The following is a 25,691-nucleotide window of genomic DNA, read 5'->3' as shown; positions in this document are numbered from 1 at the left end:
TTTTTTTAAAGATTTTATTTATTTATTTGACAGAGAGAGATCACAAGTAGGCAGAGAGAGAGAGGAGGAAGCAGGTTCCCCGCCAAGCAGAGAGCTTGATGTGGGGCTCGATCCCAGGACTCTGAGCCGAAAGCAGAGGCTTTAAACCCACTGAGCCACCCAGGCGCCCCTGTTGAGCGATTTCTTAATGGAATTTGCATTCCATTAAGTACTGAGGCCTTTGGCAGTCCTCCGAGATGAAAAGTTAACAGTCACCTGTTAGAAACACTTGCTTTTGACTCATCTCAGTGTATTTTTTTTTAACTTTTTCTGTTAATTGGAGACAGATTCCAGATATCACCTTGGATTTATCACCTCTTAAAAATATGTCTAAGATACAGGGCACCTGGGTGGCTCAGTGGGTTAAAGCCTCTGCCTTCGGCTCAGGTCATGATCCCAGGGTCCTGGGATCGAGCCCTGCATCGGGGTCTCTGCTCTGCGGAGAGCCTACCTCTCTGCTTACTTGTGACCTCTTCCTCCTCTCTCTCTGCCCGCCTCTCTGCCTGCTTGTGATCTCTGTCAAATAAATAAATAAAATCTTTAAAATATATATATATGTCTAAGATTCCTATAAAGAAGAATTATTAGTGCTTCACATGAAGGAGTATTTTTTTTTGTTGGAGAAGGTACATGCACATGGTAGAAAGTTGGAATAGTGGGAGAGTGCGTGCAGGGAAGAGTAAGCCCCCCACCCCGCATGCAGCCCCTCACCTCTGTCCAGAAGCCCCCACGGTGATCAGCCCCAGTCCCAAGAGGGTCGGTGTGCTTATGAACCACGTGTCCCTGTGCCTATTCTCCATTGTTTTTTTCAAATGTAAAAATACCGTACACACTGTTCTGAACCTTCCTTTAGAATATATATATGTATCTTGGAGTGTTTCCTATCAAAATTTGCACATACTTGACCTAGTGAATAGAATATTTAAAATACGTTTGTCTACTGAAATGATTTTTGGTTTGGAACAAAATACGCTTCTATCCTGTTCTCGTTTTCTTCTTATTTATTTGGCTGGTTTGGTTTTTTTTTAATAGTTTTAAATTTTGGCACTTCTGTGGTCTGTGGGGGAAAATTCCGTTTTCCTCTTCTTTGAGCAGGATTTTTAAATGCCTGCTGACAGATTTCAGGTGAAGTGGGTCTGGGTTTGTGATAGAATTTAGGTGAGAAAGAACTTAGAGGAGAAAAACAATACAGCAGCCTGTGGGAGCAGAGGTAAACTTTATCGTTAAAGGACGGAAGCAAACGATGTAGGCTGTAAAGACGTGTGACCTCATGTTTGAGGAACTCGGTTCCCCTGACGCCAGCGGAAGCAGGGACGGGCAGCAGAGGAAGAGCCCTCTATGGCCGTCTCGTGCTCCCCGGCCTCACGGGGCTGAGCCAGGCTTATCCCGTCCCTCGTTCCTTCCGGTTGTCCTTCCATTTATCACACCGCGAGTGGGATGACTCACCGTATCTCTTCCTGGTGTTCAGTATTTAGTTTTTTTAAACTCCTGCTTCAGAAATTCTAGTGGCAGCATCCTCCTGTTCTTTTCTCCAGGGACACCTAACACACAACAATGTCTGCTCATCCTCTGTGTTTGTGAGCGAGGATGGGCACTGGAAGCTGGGAGGGATGGAAACCGTCTGCAAAGTTCCTCAGGCCACACCCGAGGTAAGCCAGGGGATGGGCCCTCGGTGCCTCTCTGAACTCAGTAGCATTTTGGTATGTGGGTCCTGCCTGGGGACTTTCTGCAGCGCTAGGGCGAGCGTAGGTCTGGGGATGTGACTTCACTGTCGGTGCTCGTGTTCCCAGAACGCTGGGCCTTACTCTTCAGAGGGCCCCCCGTCTCCTTCTTGTCTCCCTATTTGGTCGCTAAGGAAACTGAGACTGAGAGGTAAACTGGCTCGGTCAGCTTTTTAATGGAATGTTCTTGCCTGCTGCTCCTCGAGTACCTGCACTTAATCACATTACCTAATGTCGAGTGTTGAAATGACCTTCGTGTGTCTGTTTTCTTTGCCAGTGTTTGAGCTTCTTGAGGGGGTGAGAGTCTCTTAGATTTAGTCTCTCCCAGAGTGGTGCCTGGCGTGCATTAGGTACGGAACAAGTGTTCGTTCACAACCATCCACGGTGTCCACAGTCACACACTGTGTCCTACCAGCCGGAGTCGAGACCCGCGCATCTTAATCCTCCCGGCGGGCTATGTTGTCGCTGCCTCTGTACCTCTCATGGTTTGTCTGACCAGGATCTACAAATTTTCCGTGTCAGTTGATGAACCTTTCTCTTGTTTTGTTTCTTGTTTTCACCATTTTACCTGTTGCCACTAGGCTTGCTCTTTCTGAAAAACAGAACAAAACCAAACCAGGCCCCTCATGGCAGCCCTGTGGAAATGGCGGCTCGCTGACTTACTGGCTCTGTCTGGTTTCCCTGTTCTCTTGTGGGGCTTCCACACATGAGCCACGTTAAATGTGCACCTTCGTGGCCTCTTGCCCAGTTCAAATGCTCCTTCCACCACAGAGGTGCTCCTCTAATAATATTTCTGCCCCAGTCAGTCCCTTTCTTCTCAGAATTCACCTTACGTCTAATTAATGTAACAGCACATAAGTCATCCTGTGACTCATGTTCCAGAGTCTTCACTGTGGCCTCCAGGCTCTTCCCCAGCCTCCCTTCAGCCTCACGTACCACTTCAGTCACTGAGCTGCACTCTGGCCACCCCCCATGTTCTCTCAGGGCTGGTATCCTGCACCTCTTCTGCCCTCGCGTGCCATTCTGTTGCTGGGCGCCTCATTCCCGGGGCTCTCTGGAGGATGGAACATCCTCCAGAAGTCTCCAGTCTAGCTGAGTCTCTTCGTGGCGCCCTCCCCTGGGTGTTCCCTCCCCAGTGAAATCTGCCCCTCCCCCTGTGCTTCCACGGCACTCAGAATGTCACTCAGATTGCTAGTTTACATTCTCGGTTGTGAGCACCTGGCTGGGCCAGGGAGTTTGTCATATTCCTTTTGTATTTCTCGTGCCTTGAGTGGTGTTTGGGACATAGAAGCTCTTGAGCAATAGTCTTCGAATCAGTGAACCAGTGTCCTTGTTCTGTGGACATCATCTGTGTAGCTCATGAAGTCCTCAACTTTTCCTTAGGATTGACTTGACTCAGCCAGAAGATTAATGAGGGATTATGTTCTATGCTAGAAAAGCCTTTTATTTGTCAGTATGTAGGCAGGGTAAGAAAGACGCATCCCCGATGACTAGTGCAAGGGAGTGAGATGCAGAGAAGCCTCTGAACAGCAGAGGGCGCCTGCCCGGCTGAGGGGTGAGGCGAGGGACCTAACCGTGTTTTCTTGAGGTACTGCCAGGTACTGTATTCACGTTTCAGTTAGCAGATTTCAGATGTGTGTGTTTAACATGCGGCACTGGCTTGAAGGTGTCATTGCTGCTGTTTCCATTGCTGGTTGCTTCTGTAACTTGGTGTAAGAGATTGGTTCACCAAACTATGTATGAATTATTTTCCTTATTTCTCTAGTTTCTGAGGAGTATTCAGTCAGTCAGAGACCCAGCATCTATCCCTCCTGAAGAGATGGTAAGATGATACGCTTCAGCTGTAACGAAGGCTTCTCTGGGTAACTGAGTATGAAACGTAACCTTTCACCTGCCCCCTCTTTCTTGGCCAAGTCGTGAATGCCTCCTAATGCCTTTGGCCATGACAGCTTCTCAGACTAATCTCATCACCACAGCAGGGAGCCGTTTTCTTGACAGTCCGCTTCCATTTTTGGAGGTACAGACACCTGTGCTACCGTGTAAAGAGAGAGGGCCGGTGCTTCGTCCCCGCTTCATGGTCTTTGTATGTTGCTGGAAGCCCGAAGAGCTGGGGGCGCAGCGCCCCAGCCCTTCCTGCGCTTCCCCCAAGCCACGCATCAGCCTGTTGGTTATGAGCTGGGACTCCCCGAGACACAGCAGAGTGATTATTGGCATTAATAATCTTGTGTGACGAAGGTTCCCTCTACAGATTTCCCTGCCAAGTCGATGAACCTTTCTATTCTGTTTCTTATCTTCACCACTAGCTGCTGGTGAAGAAAGACTGTATTTACCAGTAAATGTGAGGAAGTTGCTTCCTCTAAATTTGTTTTCGTAACTACTGTAAACAGACAGTGATCCCCAGAGACACATTTTACGAAATAAGCCCTGTTGATCCAGACCGGCACCTTGTGTATGTACTAGTGTTTTTCAGACTGATTTTTGGGTTTTAAATCAAGTTAGAGGTTCTGACAAGCTTTGAGAAAAAGGAGTAAAATAGAAAATCTCATTAAGTTCTGTAGGTAGTAAGGCTGAGTATTGTTTTATGAAACTTTTATTTCCATTGTGTGTGTATTTATACTTATGTGTTTGTACTGCTGCCACTAACAATAATAATAATAAAAATTTTAAAAATCTGGGTTGCAGTCAGAGATATTTTTGAAAGCCACAGACATATCCTGTTTAGCCCTTTTGTTTTCTTTTTGCCCTTGTTTGATACTTTTAAGTCTTTGATAAATTCCTTTCCCTCATCCTGTAGAAGCCTACAGGATCGTGGCTGGTACCGTGAGGTTAGTGTCATAAATACAGATATGGGAGAGGACCTCAGAGAAAACTGAGATCCGGTGTGTAAGGCAGATTCTCTGGTTTTAATCATCTTTCCTGCTTTCAGTCTCCAGAATTCACGACCCTGCCCGAGTCACACGGACATGCCCGGGATGCCTATGCGTTTGGGACACTGGTGGAAAGTTTGCTCACAATCTTAAGCGGACAGGGTGAGTCGGGGTTGTGCTGCCGCATCCACAGAATAAGTAGGAAGGTCATTCACAGCCTGTTCCGTGTGGATTCAGAGCACTGCGGTCTTTGATCGCAGGAAGGAACCTGTTGCTCACCACATAACCTGTCTAGGGAAGATCTTAACAGCAGTTTCCCTGCTGAAAGAAGCTCTGATTTCTTTACTTTGCAGACTTAAAGCATTCTTAGTAGGAGCCACTTTCAGCTCTGACTCTGGGTATCTGCGGTCACTCTTGGGATACTTACTGGGATTGGTCCTTGCGGGCTGAAGCCTGCGTTCCTTACCTGCCGGCCGCGGAAGTGAGCGCTGGTGCGGACTGATGTGGAGTGACCTGAAGGAAAGAGGAGGATTCAACATTTTTTATTAATCCAAAGCTTAACATCCCTTTATTCTTTCTGAGCCCTTTTGATTTTTTTCTTCTTGGTATAATGTACTTAGTGCCTTTTCTTTCGTGGCCCCGGAGAGCCCAGGCTCCTGAGCACGCTGTGTTCTTCTCTCTTGAGCGCTCCGGCGGCCGCTTGGAGCCTGCTGATGGGGGGGGTGGGCGCCTGCCTCGGGAGGCCCCTGCTGGCCGGGTCGCACGCGGCCCGAGCTCGGTGCAGCTCTGATGCGGTTCCTCCCCCCGGTGTCTGCAGTGTTCTGGAGTCACAAGCGTCATTCAGCTGCTGGCTCGGAATCGTCTCAGCCTAGAAATACTTGAGAATTACACCCTTAGGGCCCTAAGGCCTCCCTCGTGTGGCCAAACTTACTACCCCACTGAGTCTGGACTGGTGGTATTACGTGCCGTCTTTGGGAGATTAGAAAACACAGTCGTCCCAGCAACCTGCTGTGTTCTGGGGATGAGGAACCTGGTGGGAGAGGCCTGGGGACCTGCCACCTCTCCAGCCTTCCCGCGGCTGAGCTTGTCCTCCAGACAGGACAGCCGGGAGGTGAGGGGCTCCGCGGCAAGGCCCGGCGGGGGAGCGGCGTTGGCTGCATGGGCAGCTGCGTTTTCTGCTCCGGCCACGGAGTCTGGCTTCAGGCGAGCAGGAAGCTGTTTGGCAACAGCCAGGCCTTTGTTTGTTTGGGCTTTTACAGGTTGGTTTTTGCTCTCGTCAGTCTCCAGCTATAGAGGTCCTGGAAGGAGGGAGAAGGCATTGGAAACTAACTGTCGCTCTGGATTTCAGTTTCAGCGGACGTTTTCTCCAGCTTGCAACAGACCTTGCACTCAGCCTTGCTGAATCCCCTTCCAAAATGTCGGCCAGCGCTCCGCACCTTACTGTCCCATGACTTCTTCAGGTGAGGGCGCCTGGCGGGCTTGGCAGGCTGTCCCCGCCGCCGGCCTGCTCTCGGACCCCGCGTCCGGCCGTGCGGTGTGGCGGCCCCGGGCACGCGCTCTGGCCTGTGCTCGCCGCTCGCGGTCAGGAGAGCTTCGATCGCGTCCACGTGGGGCAGCAGAGGGCAGGGGTGCGCTGTGTCTCGGGGTCTTGCCACAGGAAGTTTGAGAAATTTTTAACTGGCCAAGGCTGGAGTCTGGAGGCCACAGCCCAGGGCCCTTAGGACTTGGGTCGATGCAGAGGTGAGGCTGTGTCCGCCGTTGGCAGCCATCAGGGAGCTGACTCTCTGCTGCCATCCTGTTGTTGATAAGAATTTGTTACTGTTGAAATTTTTTCTTGTTTGGGGGAGAGGAGCTCGTTTCTCTTCAGGCAGAAGATTGTCTTCTCGGTTTAGTAACACGGTGGAAGAGGAGCGCAGAGGCGCAGATAGAGGGGGGGCGCGCTAGAGCGGTTTCCCTGTCACTGGACTCAGAGATGGTTTTGAACCTCTCTTCAAGGTCAGTTGTAACTGTGTGTCCTCCTCCTCTTCCTTTCCACCGCCCAAAGTTGCAACTTTTATTAGCGAAATCTATCTCATCTTGTTTTGAAACCGAAGACCCTAGTGTGCAGTTGGAGAGCCCCGGGAAAACCAGAGCGGATCAAAAGCTAACGTTATCCTGGGAGGGGCGCACGGACCTCTAGGGTAGGACTCGGGCTGTGTTATTTAACAGGGCAGAGAGGTAGTGTCACTCTAGTTATTAGAATTTTATTTATTGTTTACATTTCAAAGAAACTATTCAAAACCTTTCTCATTACAAGAGTCTTTTAAGAGAGGCATTTCTGTGTCCTTTCGTATAATTCATACCAGTATTTAATTTACCTTGATACAAGATCTCTACAAAGGACAGCCCTTTACAGCAAGTAGGTTATCTCATCACTGGTGATAAGAGTTGTTAGTGAGAATTGTATTTGAAGCAGAGAGGGGAGAGAAAGCCAAAATCCACACAGGCTCCCTCTTCCTGAAGCCTGCTGGTTACGTGGGAGCCCACTGGATTAGAAAGACATTTGTGCTTTTCTCTGCTGCTGAGCCAGAGGGAAAGGGGTGTTGATGTAAGATGTGGAGATACGGGGGGCCGGCCCTGCTGGCAGGGCTGTGTGCGGATGGGCCTGCAGCCCCATCCTGTAGGATGGGAGGACGGGAGCAGCGCTGCCCTGGGGCTGAGCAGTGTGCACCTACTGACCCCTCACCCTCCTCCCTGCTTCGGGCAGCAGCAGCGGGAAGATTCCTGTGACCGGCACGAGAGGTGCCTGTTTGCCGAGCCTCTCGGGGTTCTCCTGCCCCAGAGCAGACTGGAGATCCGACCACGTTGGTGGTGCTTGGTCACCCAATACCATTGCTCTCAGGACAGTTCATGTCACCACATCCTGCTGCAGCAGAAGCTCAGATGACTCTGACCACTCAAACCCCCGGGTCTGTGAGGGTGTGTTCGCACCGTGTGCGCTGAAGCACGTATCCTCTTCACAGATCTCTTTGCTGCTCTTAAAATGCTGGATTCTCCACGGCTGGTTCATGGCACATGTCTCATGACTGCTTGTCCTCGAAGTGGCATAGGAGAAAGCTTCCTTGGCCCTTGGCGTAGTGTGGTCTGTGGTTATGGCTTCAGTATTTAACATGCCTTCTCTAACCTATTGTCCTGTACTTTTTTTTTTTCCTCTTTGGCATTTAGGAATGATTTTCTAGAAGTTGTGAATTTTTTGAAAAGTTTAACATTGAAGAGTGAAGAGGAGAAAACGGAATTTTTCAAGTAAGTTCAGAAAGTGAAGGGCTTATAATTCAGTAACTTGGATTAAGTCTATATAATCACTTGGGGTGTTCTGGAGAGATGAGTCCACACTTACTTTCTCGGACCGAGCTTGTTGGACATCCTTTGTGTTGGCCTTCTGGTAGGCCCTGGGATGGACGGTTGGTTCTGGTGGGGGAAACAGTGATGAGCTTGTGGGGGGCGTCCTGAGACCCCAGAGGGGAGGGCGGCGGCGGTCAGAGAGGAGGTGGTGTGGGCCCCAGGACAGCGTGAACTAACGCACAGAGGCAGGGCGGGGTGCGAGCCAAGCATGGCACCACCAGCAGCTGGGTCCTGTCGGAGCGCAGACCCCCAGGCAGGGGTGAGTGAGAGATGGGCACCCTCCCGGAGTTGGGGGGCGGTGAGGACCAGTGACACTGTCGGTAAGCAGCGGGCTTCAGGCATCAAAGCCGTGAAAGCAGCCATGAGACAGTTACCTCTCCCGGAGCGGACCACTCCGGTGTCTGTGGAGGGCACAGCCCGAGTTCTTCCAGGGGCTTGGATCAGTCTATAACCCGTGGCAGGCTCCAGGGGTACGGTGAAGGCACAGAGAAGGGGGCCTTCCGCCATCAGATTGGCAAGCCCTTAGTGGTGATCCCCAAGAGCATGAGAGAATCCCGCAGGAGAGGCCCCAGCCGCTGGGCACGTGAGCAGTGTGGGGTCAGGGGTCCCTGTGCAGTGTGGGGGGGGCTGTGGGCAGAGATGTGCGTGGGCACCTGGCCACACCAGCCCCGGAGAGACGGCGGCGGCCGCGGAGCCAGCAGTGAGGACTAGGGCGCCGCGGCCTGCAGAGAAAGTAGAGGCTTGGGGGACACCCAGCGCCCAAACTGTAACGCGGGGGCAGCCACCCATCCTCGTAAGGGGGTGGCTGACCAGTGCGACAAAGCAGTGATGGGGACAGGGGGGCCAGAGAAGGTGCGCAAGCCCGGTGTTCCCAGCAGAGGCACATGAGGGAAGGTGGAGGGAATCCCTGTCCCTGAGGAATCAGGGGGCACCAGCGGCCTCAGCTGAGGAGGAGCTGCTGGGAGTAGGGGAGCCAGGCCGCAGGTGAGCTCCGAAGGGACGGGAGCGAGGGAGTGGACTCTGGGTAGAACCTCCCGAGACAAGAACTTCCGAGAAGAGAGAGCACAGAGTAGCCGGAGAAGGCAGTGGACACGGGAGGGACGTGTTCAGAATGGAAGAGATGCGAGCCGGTGTTTCGGCTGGGGAAGCAGGGCTCGGGGAGCGGAGTGGGGTGCCGTCCAGGCTGCGGTCCCGAGGAGGCTGGGCTGCGGGGTGACAGCAGTTGGGGGCAGTGAGAGGCACAGTCTGCCACCGGTGATGCTGTAGGGGGAGCTTGCCCCCGTGACTTCCTAATGCCTGTGTCTTTTTTTTTTTCCCCTTGTTTTAAAGATTGACTTACTTGAGAGAGAGAGCAGGGCTTGGGAGGGAGAGAGGGAGAATCCCTAGCAGACCCCCGTCCCCAAGTCTGGAGCCCAACACGGGGATCAGTCCCACGACCCCCAGAGGGTGACCTGAGCCGAAGTCAGGAATCAGCTGCTGACCCGATGAGCCACCAGGGGCCCGGGACACGTGTGTGTTTTTCACAGAGTGCTCTTACGTATGTTATTTTAGGAAGTATAGTAACAAAAGCTTGTATTTTTATTTATTGTGGAAACTCGAGACAATTTAATATCCTACATTTTTTAAATGTGCAGAAAGTCATTTTAATTGGCTGGGAAGCTCCTGGCTTACTGGGGAAGAGGACCCTGGCGCCGTAAACACGGGGCAGTTTGGTGACCTCTTCCCTAGCTCGGGTCGGAGCTTGTCTGCGTGCCGGCGGCCTTGTCTCGCACCTACTGCATTTTTCCTAAGATCCTTGTCAGCACCCATTCACCTTCCCCGGCCACAATTCCCCGTGTCCCCCACCCCCCACACACACTCCAGGGCCGAGGTCGGAGAGGGTTGTGTCTGAAGTGTCACCCCCAGGTTCCCAGGCTCCTCTTCTCTGCCCCCAGGTTCCTGCTGGACAGAGTCAGCGGCCTCTCGGAGGAGCTCATAGCCTCGCGGTTGGTGCCGCTGCTGCTGAATCAGCTGGTGTTTGCGGAGCCTGTCGCTGTTAAGAGTTTTCTTCCTCATCTGCTCGGCCCCAAAAAAGGTGAATGTTTTTCAAAGGATGATTGGTCATTAAGGAGTTTGGGCATGATGAGCCCTTGTTTGAGCCGAGGAAGATTCCTGCCGGGGGTGGTTAGGTCTGTCTCTGAGAACAGTTGTTGGCCCAACTGACCGTTCTGACTCAGAGCGGACTTCCGGAGCCCACTGGCTCGATAAGGAGCCTCCCCTGGAGAGTCAGGTCTTCGGGGGAAGGCTGGCACGTGGGAAACGAGTCCCCGCACGCGTATGGCTGGAAGAGGAGACGCACATGGAGTGTCAGGAGAAGGCTCCGTCTTCATGGGACTTTGCATTTGCAGTGAGGTCTGTGCCTTCTGACTCCCCAAGAGCGACCCATTTAGTTTGTGTTTCCAGTGGAAAGACTGGAAAGCCTGGAAGTAACTTTCCTACTTGGAATTTCTGTTTTTCTGAGTGTGAAATGAGGGTGTTGTTCGGACCCTCCGTAGCTTCGTAAGCACCGCGGACGGCAGCGTACCAGGTTAGAGAGCAGAGCATTAACGTCGCTCTGTAGAATTCCATGTTAGGCGGAATTCTGCTTTCAGAATCTCTTTTCTTAAAAGATCTCGATCCAGCAAAGCAGCATTATAAGTAACTCTCTTACAATATAGAATTTCCTTATATGCTTTGTCATTCCCTGAGTTTTTTCTTTGTAGCTCTGTGGTTCTCTTGCTCGGTCGAACACGCAGCGGGGTGTGCTTCTGAGTCACCTGGGGAGCCTTTTACAAATGGGCCTGCAGGACTGTCGATCCTTGTTCGTAACGGTCCCCGAATGACGGTGGGGTGTCTCTGGTAACCATTGCCGTAACTAGCAGGAGGGGAGGACCCCAGCATCAAGTCCCCCTGGGACATTTGCCACCTCCTCGTTGGGCAGGTCACAGTGAAGCAGCCCTATCGATCTGATCTAGTGTATGAAATTCCCGTGATTAACCAGCGTGTACAGAGTTACTGATTCAGGAGTCAGTGAAAATACAGGCTTGCTTTGTTCAATTGAGTCTGATCCTGTATCTCAAAAATATTTCTACAAGTACAGTGTGTTTGAGAAAACTGAGCCGTGAGTGATTTGGGGCAACCAAAAAGGTTTCCTTTGGTTTGGGCCTGAGAATTCCTTCGGAAGAGGACTGAGAGTGTGCGGCGACTCCTGGGCTTGGTTTGTAAATTCTTTGTGCTCCTTTCCCGGAAGTGACAGTTTGCCTTTTCCTCTGTAACTGCCTCTGACGGGGGGTAGACAGTGCGCCGGGGGAGCCACCTTGTCTGCTGTCGCCGGCCCTGTTCCAGTCGCGGGTGATCCCAGTGCTGCTGCGGCTGTTCGAGGTGCACGAGGAGCACGTGCGGATGGTGCTGCTGTCCCACCTGGAGGCCTACGTGGGGCACTTCACCCAGGAGCAGCTGAAGAAAGTCATCCTGCCGCAGGTCAGAGGTGCTCCGTGCGGAGGGCGTGGCCGGGACTGGGGGGGAGGCAGAGGCCCTGGAGCTCAAAGACTCTGGCTCGAGGCTGGAAGCGGCATCGGGCTTTCGCCTCGGGGGTAGCAGGAGCTGAGATGAGTCACATTTCCATTCCGCTCACACAGGCATGTGGACTAAATTAGCGTATTTGGTCTTAACCTGGGAAAACTGATTCTGCTTGCTAATTCTTTGGGGAAAAGGAATAGGAATCCTTTGTGGATGCTTTGTGACAGACACTGTTAAGTGTCTGTAATTAAATACCATAAAATAATTAAGTCATCACGGAGAGGAGCGTGAGATGACTCGGACCCGAGCCTTCCGGCCGGTTTATCAGCCACTGGGGACCTGGTAATGACCCCTCACCCAGGGCTCAGGTTTGTGCTGGTGGCGCTGGGGCTCAGAGAGCAAATCCAATAGAAATCTGTTCTCTTCCGGTTCTGGAGGCCCGAAGTCTGAGATCATGGTGTCTGCGGGTCCATGCTTCCTCTGAAAGCTCTAGGGGAGAAGCCTTCCGTGCCAGCTGCCCCGCTTCCTGGTAGCTCCTGGCGGTCCTCGGTGTGTCTCAGCTTGGAACTGTGCAGTGCCGGTCTGCCTCGGTTGTCTTTTCCCCTGTGTCTTCACTTGGCTTTTTTTTTTTTTTTTTTTTTTTTTAAGATTTTGTTTGCCAGAGAGAGAGAGCGTGCGCATAAGCAGGGGGAGCGGCCAGCAGAGGGAGAAGCAGGCTCCCCGACAAGCAGGGAGCCCAGTGCGGGGCTCCATCCCAGGACCCTGGGATCATGACCTGAGCTGAAGGCAGAAGCTTAACCCACTGAGCCACCCGGGTGTCCCTTCACTTGACCTTTTTAAAAAGATCCAGGTCATTGGATTTAGGACCCACTCTAACCAGTGCAACATCATTTTAAGGTCACATTTTGGGTGCACGTGAATATTTAGGAGATAATATTCAGCTCAGTACAAGGTTTTAAAAGATTTTGTCAGCCATATAGGAACTTTAAAATAATTTATTTTCCTATGAGATTAATGTTTTTGCAAATGATTCCTAAGGCCTGTTTTTATGCCAGGTCTTAGGTCCTGGGGCTGAAGAGGTGTATAACATTTGCTTTCAAGGAGCTAGGAGGTGGGACACAGAGGTGTTTGTTATCTGTTGCTGGGGCACCCCAAAACTTAGTGCTTTAAATCAGTAGCCATTTTGGCCTCACAGTTCTTTGGATTGACGGGCTCAGTTTGGGGATTCTGTCTCACGCGAGGTCAGCTGACAAGCAGTCCCCTAGCACCGCGGAAGGGATGGCTGAAAGGCTGGACTTAGCGGGGCCTCTCTTTCCATGTAGTCTTGGGATGTGGCAGGGCCTCTGTTCCCCTTCGCCACATCTCTGACAGTGTCCGTGGACTTCTTACGTGGCTGCCCTGGGCTACCAGAAGCGCCAGGGCAGCCCTCCTGAGGCACAGGTTAGGAATGGACAGTGTCACTTCTGTTCCATTCTCCTGGTTCCAGTGGGTTGTGCGAGTCAGCCCAGGTTTGGTAGGTGCTGGCTGACAGCTCACCGCCACTGGGGACCACGCTGGGAGGGCTGGCTTTAGGGCCAGGTGGCCACCACGCCACACGTTGTGTTTCCGTCTGCAGCAGTCGCTGCTACCCTGGTGTCGTCGTGTCTGAAAATGCCGAAGAGGGACAGAGCACTCTGTCTCCGAAATGCAGTTCTACGTCTCAGAGTTGGCTCTGAGCAGAGCTCAAAGACTGAGTCTGTGCTCAGTGTGTGCAGACAGTGAAGGCCTCCTCTGTAGGGGAATGATTTGGCCAATTTTTGAAAAAGTATATTCTGTTATTTTAGAGCGCGCAGGTGCGAGTGGGGTGGGACAGGGAGAAAGACTCCGAAGCCAACTCCGCACTGAGCGCACGGAGCACGACGCGGGGCTCCATCGAGCAGCTGCGGGAACATGACCAGAGCCAAAACCAAGAGTCCGATGTGCGCCTGACTGAGCCACCAGGCGCCCCACTTGGCCAGTATTTATGCGCTGGGAAGCTCACTTTGGTAGCAGTGTGGAAGGTGGAGTATAGAAAAGGAGGTCAGGTGGGAAGCTGTTAGTCCAATGAGGAGAAGGCGAAGAGAGTCCGGGGCAGGTGCGGGGCAGTGGGCGGGCGGGACTCAGCTGCTCAGGAGAGGCGAGGTTTGAGGAGGACTCTCGGATTTGTGGCCTGGGAGGATTGTTGTGTTACGATTGCCGATTGCCGTAGCAGTTGGAATTCTAATCATTCGCAAAAGAGACACACTGTAGCTTACTCGTACAGCTTTGTTTTGAGAAGGTGCCTGATTTGTGAGCATTGGGCCTGACGTTCTCTTACTGAGTCTTGCTGGAAATCTTGATCTTAGATAAGTGAGGAAACCAGACCAGAAAATTAAATGATGGGTCAAGTCATAATGAAAATTCCTAGAGGAGCTGGGACCAGAACCCAGAGTTCCTGGCACCCAGGAGGCCGTGCTGTTACCCCTGGGGAGGCCTGGTTACCCAGGTTACCCTGGGCCTGAATCTGGCTGGCGCGGGTGGCTTTGCCCCCCGCACACATGACTCTGCTGGTTCAGAGCAAAGTGTCTCCTGAGGGCTGCATGTGACTGTCTTAGTAGTTTCTTCCAGTTGCAAGTAACCGAAACCCACTCAGACGAGCTAAAGCCAAAAGAGACTTGGCTAGAAGGATGTCAGACTGCCTTACGTGGAGACCACGCGCCGCTGGGACTCAGCCAGACGGTCTTCAATTCTTTCGTTTCTCCATTTGTCTTTGACTTCCTTTACTTTACTTTGACTTCCTTTGACTTTATTCTTAACTTTGACTTCCCGAAGACGGGCTTTCAGTGTTCGATGTACAAGTGGCCAGCATGGTTGTCCCTGTAGTTTCCCAGTTTATTGTCCTCCTTTCAGCAAGTCACAGCGCTAACTGGTCTCTCCACATTACAGTTCGTGCCGGACGGAGGTCATAGCTGGCTCCGTTTAAGGCAGGTGTTCTGTGCATCAGATGTAAAGACAAGTTTTCCAAGTCCTGTCCTTTGTGTGTGTAAAGCTGGGAAGAGGGGCAGGGGCTGGGGACATAAGCACGAGGGATGTAGACGAGGGGTGCTAAGTATGGTCTGTCTCTCAACTGTATTTCTGGTCCTGTAGTGACATACGTACAGATAAGGAGAGTGAACCTGTAAAACGGGTTTTTAATTGAGATATAATAAACATATAAGCTCTTAGTTTCAGGTGCACCACATGATTCAGTAGTTGTGTATATTGTGAAACAGTCACCACAGTGAGACTTGTTTGTCTGTAACCATATGTAGTTACTGAATTCTTCTTCCTTTGATGAGAACTTGTAAGATTTATGTTCTTAGCAACTTTATGCAATAAAATAGTATTAGTGAAGAAGGGAGTTGAGGGAAATTGGAAGGGGAGGTGAACCATGAGAGACTATGGACTCTGAAGAACAACGTGAGGGTTTTGAAGGGGCGGGGGGGGGGGAGGTTGGGGGAGCCGGGTGGTGGGTATTGGGGAGGGCACGGACTGCATGGAGCACTGGGTGTGGCGCAAAAACAATGAATACTGTTACGCTGAAAAGAAAAAAAATTTTAAAAAAATGGTATTAGTGATAGTCACTATGCTGTATGTTACATCCCCATGATCTTTTGTTTTTTAGATTTATTTATTTGAGAGAAAGAGAGTGAGTGCAAGGAGGGGCAGAGGGAGAGAGAAACTTTAGCAGACCCTGTGCTGAGCCTGGAGCCTGACCCAGGGATGGATCTCATGACCCTGAGATCATGACCTGAGCCAAAACCAAGAGTCAGACACTTGACCGACTGAGTCACCCAGGGACCCCTGACTGACTTATTTTATAACTGGAAATTTGTACCTTTTGGCCCCTCCTCACCATCCTCTTTCCCATCTCTGGTACCACCAGTCTGTTTTCTCTATGAGCTTGTTTTGTTATTTTCATTTTTAAAGATATTTTAGTTTTGGGCGGGGCACCTGGGTGGCTCAGATGGTTAAGCGTCTGCCTTCTGCTCAGGTCCTCATTTCAGGCCCCTGGGATTGAGCCCTGCGTTGGGCCCCCTGCTCAGCAGGGAGTCTGCTTCTCCCTCTCCCTCTGCCTGCCTCTCCTGCTTGCTGTCTCTCAGATGTATAAATACAATCTTTATTAAGTAATCTCCACGCCCGGCATAGCGATCGCACCCACAGCCCTGAGGTCCGGAGTCGCACGCTCCGCTCACTGAGCCAGCTTGGAGCCCGTTTTGGTTTTTTTAGATACCTCGCATAAGTGAGATCATACAGTGCTTGTCTCTCACTTCACTCAGCACGTGCGCTCAGAATCGATCCAGGTTGTCGCAGATGGCAAGGTTTCATCTCTTACATGGCTCAGTGACGTTCGTGTGTGTGCGTGCGCGCGCATGTGTAAAATCACATTTGCCTTATTCCTCCGTCCGTTGATGGACACTTGGTGACCATAGCTCTGGTGCTATAAGTAATGCTGCAGTGAGCAGGGGCGTGTGCTACGTGTAAATTAGTGCTTTCCTTGGATAAATTCCCAGAAGTGGAATTGGTGGATCTTATGGTAATTCTTTTTTTTTTTTTCCTGACTTTTTGAGGAACCTCCCTGCTTTTCCACAGTAGCTGAACCAGTTTCCCCTCGAGCGGTGGTGCACCAGCGTTCCCTCTTCTCCACGTGCTCATGTCCTTGTTACTGCTTGTCTTTGTGACGGAAGCCAGTCCAATAGGTGTGAGGCGACAGCTCATTTGTCCTGTCACGTCGCCACAGCCGCGTCACTGTACTGCCGCTGTAGCGTGCTTTCTGGGACTTACGCCGTGACCGGAAGCCTGTCTCCCCCTCCTCTTCCCCCATTGTCCTCAACCCTTGTTCTCCCTCCCCCTGGCAACCATCAGTTCTCTGTATTTACAGGTCTGATTCTGCTTTTTGTTTGTTTATTCATTTGTGTGTGTGTTTTGTTTTTTTATTTATTTCATTTATTTTTAAAGATTTTATTTATTTGACAGAGAGTTCAAGCAGGGGGAGCAGGAGGGAGAGGGAGCAGCAGGCTCCTGCTGAGTGAAATCGTATGGGATTAGGCTTTCTTAGTCTGCATCACTTCCCTTAGCATAACCCCCTCTAGGTCCATCCATGTTGTCTCAAATGGCATGATTTCCTCTTCTGTCATGGCTGAGTAGGCGTCCTATACACCGCATCTTTCTTATCATTTGTCTGTTGATGGACACAGGTTGTTCCCTGTCTTGACTATTATAAATAGCATTGCAGGAAGCACGGTGTGCAGACATCTTTTCAATTTAGTGTTTGGTATTATTTCTTCTCTGAGTGTTCGGTGTAACTCACTGGTGAAACCATCTGGTCCTGAACTTCTGTTCTTCGGGAGTTTTTGGATGATGTGGTCTCCTTACCAAAAATCAGCCTGTTCAGATTTTCTGTTCTTTATATTCAGTCTTAGTAGGTTGTGTATTTCTAGCAATTTATCCATTTCTTCTATTTGCCTAATTTGTTGGCCTCTAATTATTCATAAGTAGTCTCTTACGATCCTTTGTATTTCTGTGGTATCAGTTGTAACATCTCTTCCATTTCTGGTTTTGTGTCTTTTTCTTGATGTGTTTTCAGCTGAGATTTGTTCATTTTGTTTATCTTTTCAAAGAACCAGCTTAGTTCTGAATTTTTTGTTTCCTTTTTCATTTTCATTTATTTTTTCACTTATTTTTTTTCTAGTTCTTTGAGGTATAAAGTTAATGTTTGAGATTTTGTTTGTTTCATGAGGTAGGCGTTTATCACAGTAAATTCTCCTAAAACTGCTTTGGCTGCATTGCATAAATTTTGGTATGTTGTTTTCCATTTTCATTTATCTCATAAGGTTTTTTGTTTTCTCCTTTGATTTCTTCTTTGATCCATGGGTTGTTCAGTGGCATGTTTAAACTCTATGTATTTGCGAATTTCCTGGTTTTCTTCTTGTAATTGATTTCTAGTTTTAAACCACTGTGATTGGTAAAGGTGCTTGATATGGTTTCAGTCTTCTAAATTTATTGAGGCTTGGTTTGTGGCCTAACATGTGATCTGTCCTGGAAGATATCCCATGTGCACCTGAAAAGACAGTGTTGCTGTTTTGGGAAGGACTGTTCTGTATATATCTGTTAGGTCCCTCTTGTCATTCAAGGCCACTGTTCCCTTGTTGATTTTACATCTGGGTAGGTGGGATGTTGAAGTCATCTACAGTTACTGTCACTCAGTTTCTCTATGTCCGTTAATATTTGCTCTGTGTCTGTAGCTGCTTATATGGTCGGTGTGTAGATATTTATAAATCTTATGTTCTCTTGTTGGATTGATCCCTTTGTCATTATGTTGTCCCCCTCTTTGTCTCCTGCTCAGTTTTATCTGATACAAACTGTTGCTACCTCAGCTTTTCTTCACTTCCATTTCCATGGAATATCTTTTTTGGTCCCTCCCTTTCAGTTTGTACGTGTCTCTAGGTCTGAGTGAGTCTCTTGTGGGCTGCACATTGAGGGATCTTGTTTTTTATCTGTTTAGTCACCCTGGGCCTTTTGATGAGAGCATTTAGTCTGCATATCTAAAGTATGTTTATAGATGCGTACTCACTGTCATTTTAAAATTATTTTCTTGTTGTTTTTCTAGTTCTTCTCCATTCCTTTCTTTTCTTGGTCTCTTCTCTTGCGGTTTGTTTTCTAGTGTTGTGCTTGGATTCCTTTCTCTTACTTTTTCTGTCGCTATTACAAGTGCTTGATTTGTGGTTACCACTGGCCCAGGTATTAAATCTTAGTGTATAGCAGTCTCTATTAAGTTGATGGTCACTTCAGTACTTTCTTTAGAACGTGTTTGAACTTAATTTTTACTTCCCTTTTATGTGTACGAAGTCATATTTTACATCTTTTTTTATGTGTTCCTTGGCTGATTTTTGTAGATCATAATTGATTTTACTTTTGTGTTTTAACTTCTGCATTGGCTCTAAAAGTGATTAGTCTACTGCCTTTGCTACATGTTTGCTTTTACCTGTGAAATTTTTTCCTTTCATTATTTTCTTACTGTAGATGATGTCCTTTTATTTCCACTCAAATAATTCTTTATTTTTTTTTTTTTTAGATTTTATTTATTTGAGAGAGAGAGCAAGAGAGGACATACACACAGAGGGAGAGGGAGAGAGAGAAGCAGACTCCCCACTGAGCAGGGAGCCCAATGCGGAGTGGATCGCAGGACCCAGAGATCAGGACCCAAGCCAAAGCCAGACTCCCAACCGAGCCACCCAGGCGCCCCTCAGATAATTCCTTTTAATGTTTCTTGTAAGGCCAGTTTAGTAGTAATGAACTCCTTTAACTTTTTTTTTTTTTTTTTTAAAGATTTTATTTATTTGACAGACAGAGATCCCAAGCAGGCAGAGAGAGAGGAGGAAGCAGGCTCCCCGCCGAGCAGGGAGCCCGATGTGGGGCTCGATCCCAGGACCCTGGGATCATGACCCGAGCCGAAGGCAGAGGCTTTAACCCACTGAGCCACCCAGGTGCCCCACTCCTTTAACTTTTGTCTGGGAAACTCTCTCTCCTATTCTGGAAGATAACCTTACTGGGTTGATTATTCTTGGTTGTAGGGCTTTCCTTTCAGTATTTGGAATGTCACGCCATTCTCCCTGGCCTGTAGAGTTTCTGCTGAAAAATCAGCTCGTAGCCTTACAGGGTTTTACTTGACTGTTTGCTTTTTGCTGCTTTTAAAATTCTCTCTTGATCATTACTTTTTGTCACTTTAATTATAATGTGTCTTGGCATGGACCTTCTTAGGTTAATCTTGTTAAGGGTCTTTTTGCTTCTTGGATCAGGCTGTTTCCTTCCCCAGATTAGGGATGTCTTCATCTGTTATTTCTTAACATGTTTTCTGCTTCCTTTTCTCCCCTCCTGGGATTCCCTTAATGCTAGTGTTACTGTGTTGATGATGTCACTCAATTCCTTTAACCTGTTCTCATTTTTTTTTTTCTTTCTGCTTTTCAGTTTGGGAGCTTTCCATTACCGTGTCTTCCAGATCGCTGATCCATTCTTTTGCATGTGCTAATCAACTGATATTTCGGATAGTGTATTTTTTTTTTAAAGATTTTATTTATTTGAGAGAGAGACAGTGAGAGAGAGCATGAGCGAGGAGAAGGTCAGAGGGAGAAGCAGACTCCCCATGGAGCTAGGAGCCTGATGTGGGACTCGAACCCGGGACCCCGGGATCATGACCCGAGCCGAAGGCAGTTGTCCAACCAACTGAGCCACCCAGGCGTCCCATGATAGTGTATTTTTTATTTCAGTTATTGGATTATTCATCTGTGATGGATTCTTTTTTGTATTTTCTACCTTTGTTGAAATTCTGAGTTCATCCATTCTTTTCTCAAGTCCAGTGAGTATCTTTATGACAGTTACTTCGAATAAGGCATTTTGCTTATCTCCATTTCACTTAGCTCTTTTGTTGTTTCATTTGGGGCATAATCCTTTGCTCTTCATTTTGTCTCTGTTTGTTTCTATGTATCAGGGAAGTCAGCTACATCTTGAAGGTAGTGGTCTTGTGTGGAAGAGGTCCTGTGGTGCCCTGCAGTGCCTTCCCTGCCAGGTCATCCGTAGCAGGCACTCCAGGGGTGTCTCCTATGTGTGCTTTGTGTACCCTGCTGTTCTGGCTGAGCCACGTTTGCCTTCAGCGCAGGCCGCTCCAGTGACACACTTTGACTGCTGTGGGCACACTTGGGCAGTGTTAGTTCCCTGCACTGTTGAGAGGCCTGAATCTGCTGTGGGCTCACTGGTAGTTAGGGCCAGTGGTCAGACTACATGTCTGCAGTTAGCCTGTTTGCCACAGGTATAGGCTCTTGTCACTCTGTCTTTTGATTGGAATACTTCGATTCTTCCAAGAATTTGGAGTCCTCTACAGCTATACTACCCTGAACCCTTTTTCGGCTGATCCGACAGGAAGCAGGGTCAGTCCCCATGAGTCGTTGCTGGGCGGTCTCCTCGGAATACTCAGTGCTGCTGGCTTAAGAGCTGAGATCTCCGGAGTGCCCAGCTGCCTTTGGTCCTGGAGCAGGAGCTAACCCGTATCCTGGACAAGTCTAGAACCTTTTATAGTAGCTTAACAGTAATTTTGTTATTTCCAATGTATTTATTTTTGTTGTTGTATTTTTAACAATGTATCAGTCCATGGTTTTTTTAGGAGGGGAAAATACTGGTTCTTAACCACAGACAGTTTGAGAGCTACTGACCTCGGACACCACCGATGTAAGAAACAAAGACATCTGAGCTAGTCTGACTGCAGCCCAGCTGCTCATTTATGGGGAGAAAGACCGGCAACGAGGCTGTGTACACTTACTACCTGATTTGCTCCTAGGTGTTACTGGGCTTGCGTGATACCAGCGATTCCATTGTGGCCATTACTCTTCACAGCCTGGCAGTGCTGGTGTCCCTGCTTGGACCAGAGGTGGTTGTGGGAGGAGAAAGAACCAGGATCTTCAAACGCACCGCCCCAGGTTTTCCTAAGACACTTGACCTTTCCCCGGAAGGTAAGAATGATTAAAAAGTATAGCTTTTTATTTTAAACGTTTAATTAGATTTTTAACATAGAAATAATGCAGGTGGGCTGTCTTCCATCAAATGAGAGAGAATGGTAAACCCAGTTCCTTCTGGGTGTGTAAGGTAACCAGTTTTAAGAGTTTAGTGGGAATCTTTTCTTCCCTTTTGTGAAGCACACGAACACAGATAATGCCCATATATAGGATTTTTTAACAAAACAATGAAGATACGCAATTTTACAACATAATTTTTTTGTGTAGTAGCTTATCAGGGACTGGTCTCCAGGTCAGTACATAGAAATGGCACCTTTTTGACAGCTGCCTAATATTTCATTGAATATAATTCATTCAGTGACTTCTTGTTGATGGATATTGCTTTCATTTCTGGATTATTAATTGCTGCAATTGATGTCTTCTATGTCCTCTATCTTCATGTAGTGTGGCTTTTATTGTTAGAGGATAAAGTCCCAGAAGTAGACCTATTGGGTCAAAGGGTATATATTTAAAATTTTAACAGATACTGTCTGTCACCGGCTAAAAAGGTTGTAGCAGCTTGTAACACTAGATGTTTAAGTTCTTCTGATGTTGATGGCCTTTTAGGTAAAAAGCTGTTGATTTTTAGATACTTCACGAAATCCTTATTTCTGGCTGGTTCCCATTAGATGTTATATGGGACGGAGCAGTAATTTCTGGTCTTTGTAGGCTATAAAAGTCAAGAGTAAGAATTTTATATCAGCATCATTGCTTCTTTGCTCCTTGGTTTAACCCTGACTAGGACGGTAACCTTAAGAAACGCAGATCTCAGTTCTCATGGGTAGTGAATTCGATAGTGCACAGAAACTGTCACAGTAGCAAAGAACTGTCAGAATTTTGATGCCACAAGAATCTGTAAAGCAACACTGGCCTCCTGCAGTTCTGATGGGTCCAACTCTTCTTGGTGCTGATGAAGTCAGTGTCAGGAGCTTGAAGAGGGTGATGGAGCAGCTGCTCCCTCCTCTCCAAGCGCGATGTGTTCGTACACCTTGAGTGAGTGGAGTCTGTGTGTCACCAAACAGCAGATGGGAGATGTATTTACCTTTCATAGGAGAGGAATATGGGGACGGTGGTGTGTGCAGTTTTGAGATAAGACTCGGGAGTCCCTCTCGGGCGGCTTTCCGTGCCAAGTTGGCAGGAGTCCCCACTCCTCGTACCTGTTGTATTTCCTGCCATTTCCTAATTCTGGACATTTTATATACTGTTGGGCCGTAATCTCTGTAAGAAACCAAAAGGGCACCAAAGCAGGAGTAACATTAATTTTTACTAAACTTTCCGGAAGACTTAATAAGACAGATCAAGGTCTAACCCCACTGACTTCTCAACTAGGTAAGCTCTTTCTCCAAGATGGTGGTTGAGCTGCGGAGGCAGCCTGCGTTCCCAGCGCCCAGTTAAGAGTGGCCCTTCTTGCAGAGACTTGGGAGAACGGTGGGGAGGGGGCACGTATATAGGAGGGGATCCTTGGACTTTTCTCTCCTTCTGTTCTTCTGCACTCTACCTATCTGGTCAGACTTAATATGGGATAATACTGAGGTTTATGAAAAGGACTTCCTCTGGGAAGTCGGTCTGCACAGAAGAGCGTTGCAGAAGGGGACACTGGGTAAGAACCACTGGTAGGCGGTCAGCAGGGAAGATAGTGGCAGGAGCAAGCAAAAGTGTGCGGGGCTTGCAGAGGTCAGGCCCTGGAGGCCAGGCAAGGCCTCCCTGTGATGATGTACCCCAGGCAGAGGAAGTATTAAGCCAAAAATTTTGCTGTTAATTCTTCTGACCAGTGCCCACAGTTGATTATGAACTTTTGGTAAACTGTTAAAGACATTTTTTTTAAACAGTCCCACCCCACCCTAGCTGGGATTAAATGTCTACCATGACATAAAATTTACCATTTTAACCATTTTCTCCCATTTTATTACATTTTAATCATATGTAACGCATAAAATGCCTGTTTGCGTGAGGACGTACAGACTCTACAATATACAGAAAACGTATTTTAAAATTTCCCACCACACATTTCAAATTCAAACCTAAGACCAAAAAAGGTTTACAATGTCATGTCAAGTTAAAACACATTTATGTTTACAAATACACGTGGATCTTTTTTTTTAAGATTAGAAAAGTAAACACCAAAGTAGTAAAGTGATTATTTTAGGATGTTAATTATTTTAAATCCATTTTAACCATTTTTAACTGTACAGTGTTTGGCATTAAGTACATTCACATTGGTGTGCTGTACTCTTAGACTTTTTTTTTTTAAAGTAGAATCAATTATGACTTTAAATTGCCAAAATGTTCAAAGGCCGTTAAGTTTTGTAAAACTCCTCACCTAATGCTTGAATCCTTTCAAGTCCCTTAACATCACATGGACACTCAGCCTGCCCTGAAACACATCAAGGACAGGCAGTCCACTGTGTAACAGGTGTGTTTCTCCTGATACTGGAAGATGCTCTCTCCCTACAACCTATTTTTTTATCTGTGTTAAATGGACCCATTTCCCTTAATTGTTGCTCACCTACCCTGATAGAACAAGAAGGAATTTATTATCCCTTTTATTTTTGGGAGTTTCTGTCTTCAGATTCTCCCCCGCACATCATCTGTAGCCAGCAGAGTCAGATGGCACCAGTCTTGGAGAACCCCTCCTCTGGCATATTCCCTAAATGTCTCTCTTCTGGCAGCATGCCCATCAGCAAGGAGCACATACAGCGAGCTTGCTACAATACTCGTTTACAGACAGGTAGAAATATACCATTTATATAGCTTTTCCACTGTTTAGATGAATGTTTTTCTGAGTACCAAGTTTTAAGTTCTGGAAATTAAGGGCACTTTGGGAATACTGAGGCTGATTTCTGTTATCACTTACAAGTCTATAGTCAGCTGGGGTCTCCTCTGTGTTTCCTGTACTGAAGGGCACATACCTCCCGTTTCTTCGTAACTGGTGAGCAGAGCTGGCAGACATTACTTTGGTACTTCTGATGCTTTAGTGCTGCGTTTTCCAGTTGTATCAGAGGATGATAGTTCTGTTAGATGGCAGGAGGTATGCCATGAAAAAGAGCTGTGTGCTTAAGTAAGTGTGGGGAAATGTTAGTAGCAGAGTCTGGACACACTGCGTAAGATGCCAGGGCCTTGGGCGCCTGGGTGGCTCAGTTGGTTAAGCAGCTGCCTTCGGCTCAGGTCATGCTCTCGGAGTTCCAGGATCAAGTCCCACATCAGGCTCCCAGCTCCATGGGGAGTCCTCTTCTCCCTTTGACCTTCTCAGCTCTCATGCTCTCGCTCTCTAAATAAAATCTTTAATTTAAAAAAAAAAAAAAAAAAAGGCCTTGACCGCATTTAAGGAAATCTGTTTAAGATAGAGGGTATGTTGGGGCACCTGGGTGGCTCAGTCTGTGAAGCATCTTAATCTGGATTTCACCTCAGGTCATGAGATCAAGCCCTGCATTGGGCTCTGTGCTGAGCATAGAGCCTGCTCGGGATTCTTACTCTCTCAAAATAAATAAAATTTAAAATGTAAAATGAGGGTATATTGGGTTAAGACAAACTTACTTGACCACACAACGCTTCTTGGGGTTGACACTGCCTGGCTTCAAACATTTCTGTATTTGTCTATAGACAATTATGCCAACAAACAGTCTGTTTGAATATTTAGTGAATGATTATATGTTCCAGTTAAAGTATTTGAATAACATATCACATCCTTGCTCTGTTCTGCTGGGATCTCTTTTGTAAGTAGAATCTAGTAACCTGGGTCTATTTCTAAGAAATTAGAGTCATGTTTTTTGTTTTTGTTTTTTTAAGTGTTAACCTTTTCCTAAAGATACTGCTAGCTCTTAACACCTTATGAGAGTTAAGTTTTGTACATGTCCCCACAGGTGATCTGTTTCCTCAGCCTATTAAATTTCCCATGAACGGACTCTCAGATGTGAAAAATACTTCAGGAGATCGTGAGAACTTCCCATCAAGTTCTAAAAAGTCTGAGGAGTGGCCTGACTGGAGCGAGCCCGAGGAGCCTGAAAACAAAGCTGTCAGCATCCGGGTTTGTCCTACCTACGATGCCTCCACATCCCCACTCGCTAACGTGCAGGCGGAGGCGGTGTGGGACGACCTGGAGCCCGGCAGCTTGGATGCTGAGCGAAGCGCGGGAGGTGGAGGCCCAGCTGTGCCCCCAGGTGCCTCTAGGGAACAGGAGGCTCTTCCTACTTTGCTTTCACTCACTGAAGAGTCCGAGCCTTGGAAACCGAGTCTGCCCCAAAAGACCAGTCTTGCACAAAGCGGAGATGACCCAGACCAAACCAAGCCACCAAAAGTGTCGTCACAAGAAAGGCGCCTCACGGCTTCATCAGAACTTGGTTTAGGAGAGGAGTTCACCATTCAGGTAAAAAAGAAGCCAGTTCCAGATCCAGAGTTGGACTGGTTTGCCGATATGATTCCAGAAATTAAGCCTTCAGCTGCTCTTCTTATTTTGCCTGAACTGAGGACAGAAATGATGGTTTCTGACAAGGATGACGTCTCACCAGTGACGCAGTTTTCCTCAAAATTTGCTGCAGCAGAGATGACTGAGGTGAGGCTTAGTAAGT

At 48.2% G+C, this 25,691-nt stretch overlaps 1 protein-coding gene across 6 annotated transcripts in view; it reads left to right on the top strand.

The window, feature by feature from the left end:
- Positions 1–25,691, top strand: part of SCYL3 (SCY1 like pseudokinase 3) — a 43,596-nt gene that overhangs the window by 16,823 nt on the left and 1,082 nt on the right. For 3 of the 6 annotated variants that reach the window (XM_047704345.1, XM_047704344.1, XM_047704346.1), the window contains exons 4-13: positions 1,575–1,688; positions 3,526–3,582; positions 4,687–4,789; positions 5,976–6,087; positions 7,832–7,909; positions 9,943–10,082; positions 11,322–11,506; positions 20,913–21,084; positions 23,696–23,854; positions 24,987–25,675. In XM_047704345.1, coding sequence (XP_047560301.1) covers positions 1,575–1,688; positions 3,526–3,582; positions 4,687–4,789; positions 5,976–6,087; positions 7,832–7,909; positions 9,943–10,082; positions 11,322–11,506; positions 20,913–21,084; positions 23,696–23,854; positions 24,987–25,675 — 1,809 coding nt within the window. The other 3 variants (XM_047704347.1, XM_047704348.1, XM_047704349.1) reach the window with 3 other exon arrangements.

This window comes from Lutra lutra, chromosome 15 (genome assembly GCF_902655055.1).
Source record: "Lutra lutra chromosome 15, mLutLut1.2, whole genome shotgun sequence".
In the NCBI taxonomy this organism is placed as follows: Eukaryota; Metazoa; Chordata; class Mammalia; order Carnivora; family Mustelidae; genus Lutra; species Lutra lutra.
This window is presented reverse-complemented; position numbering and strand designations above follow the sequence as displayed.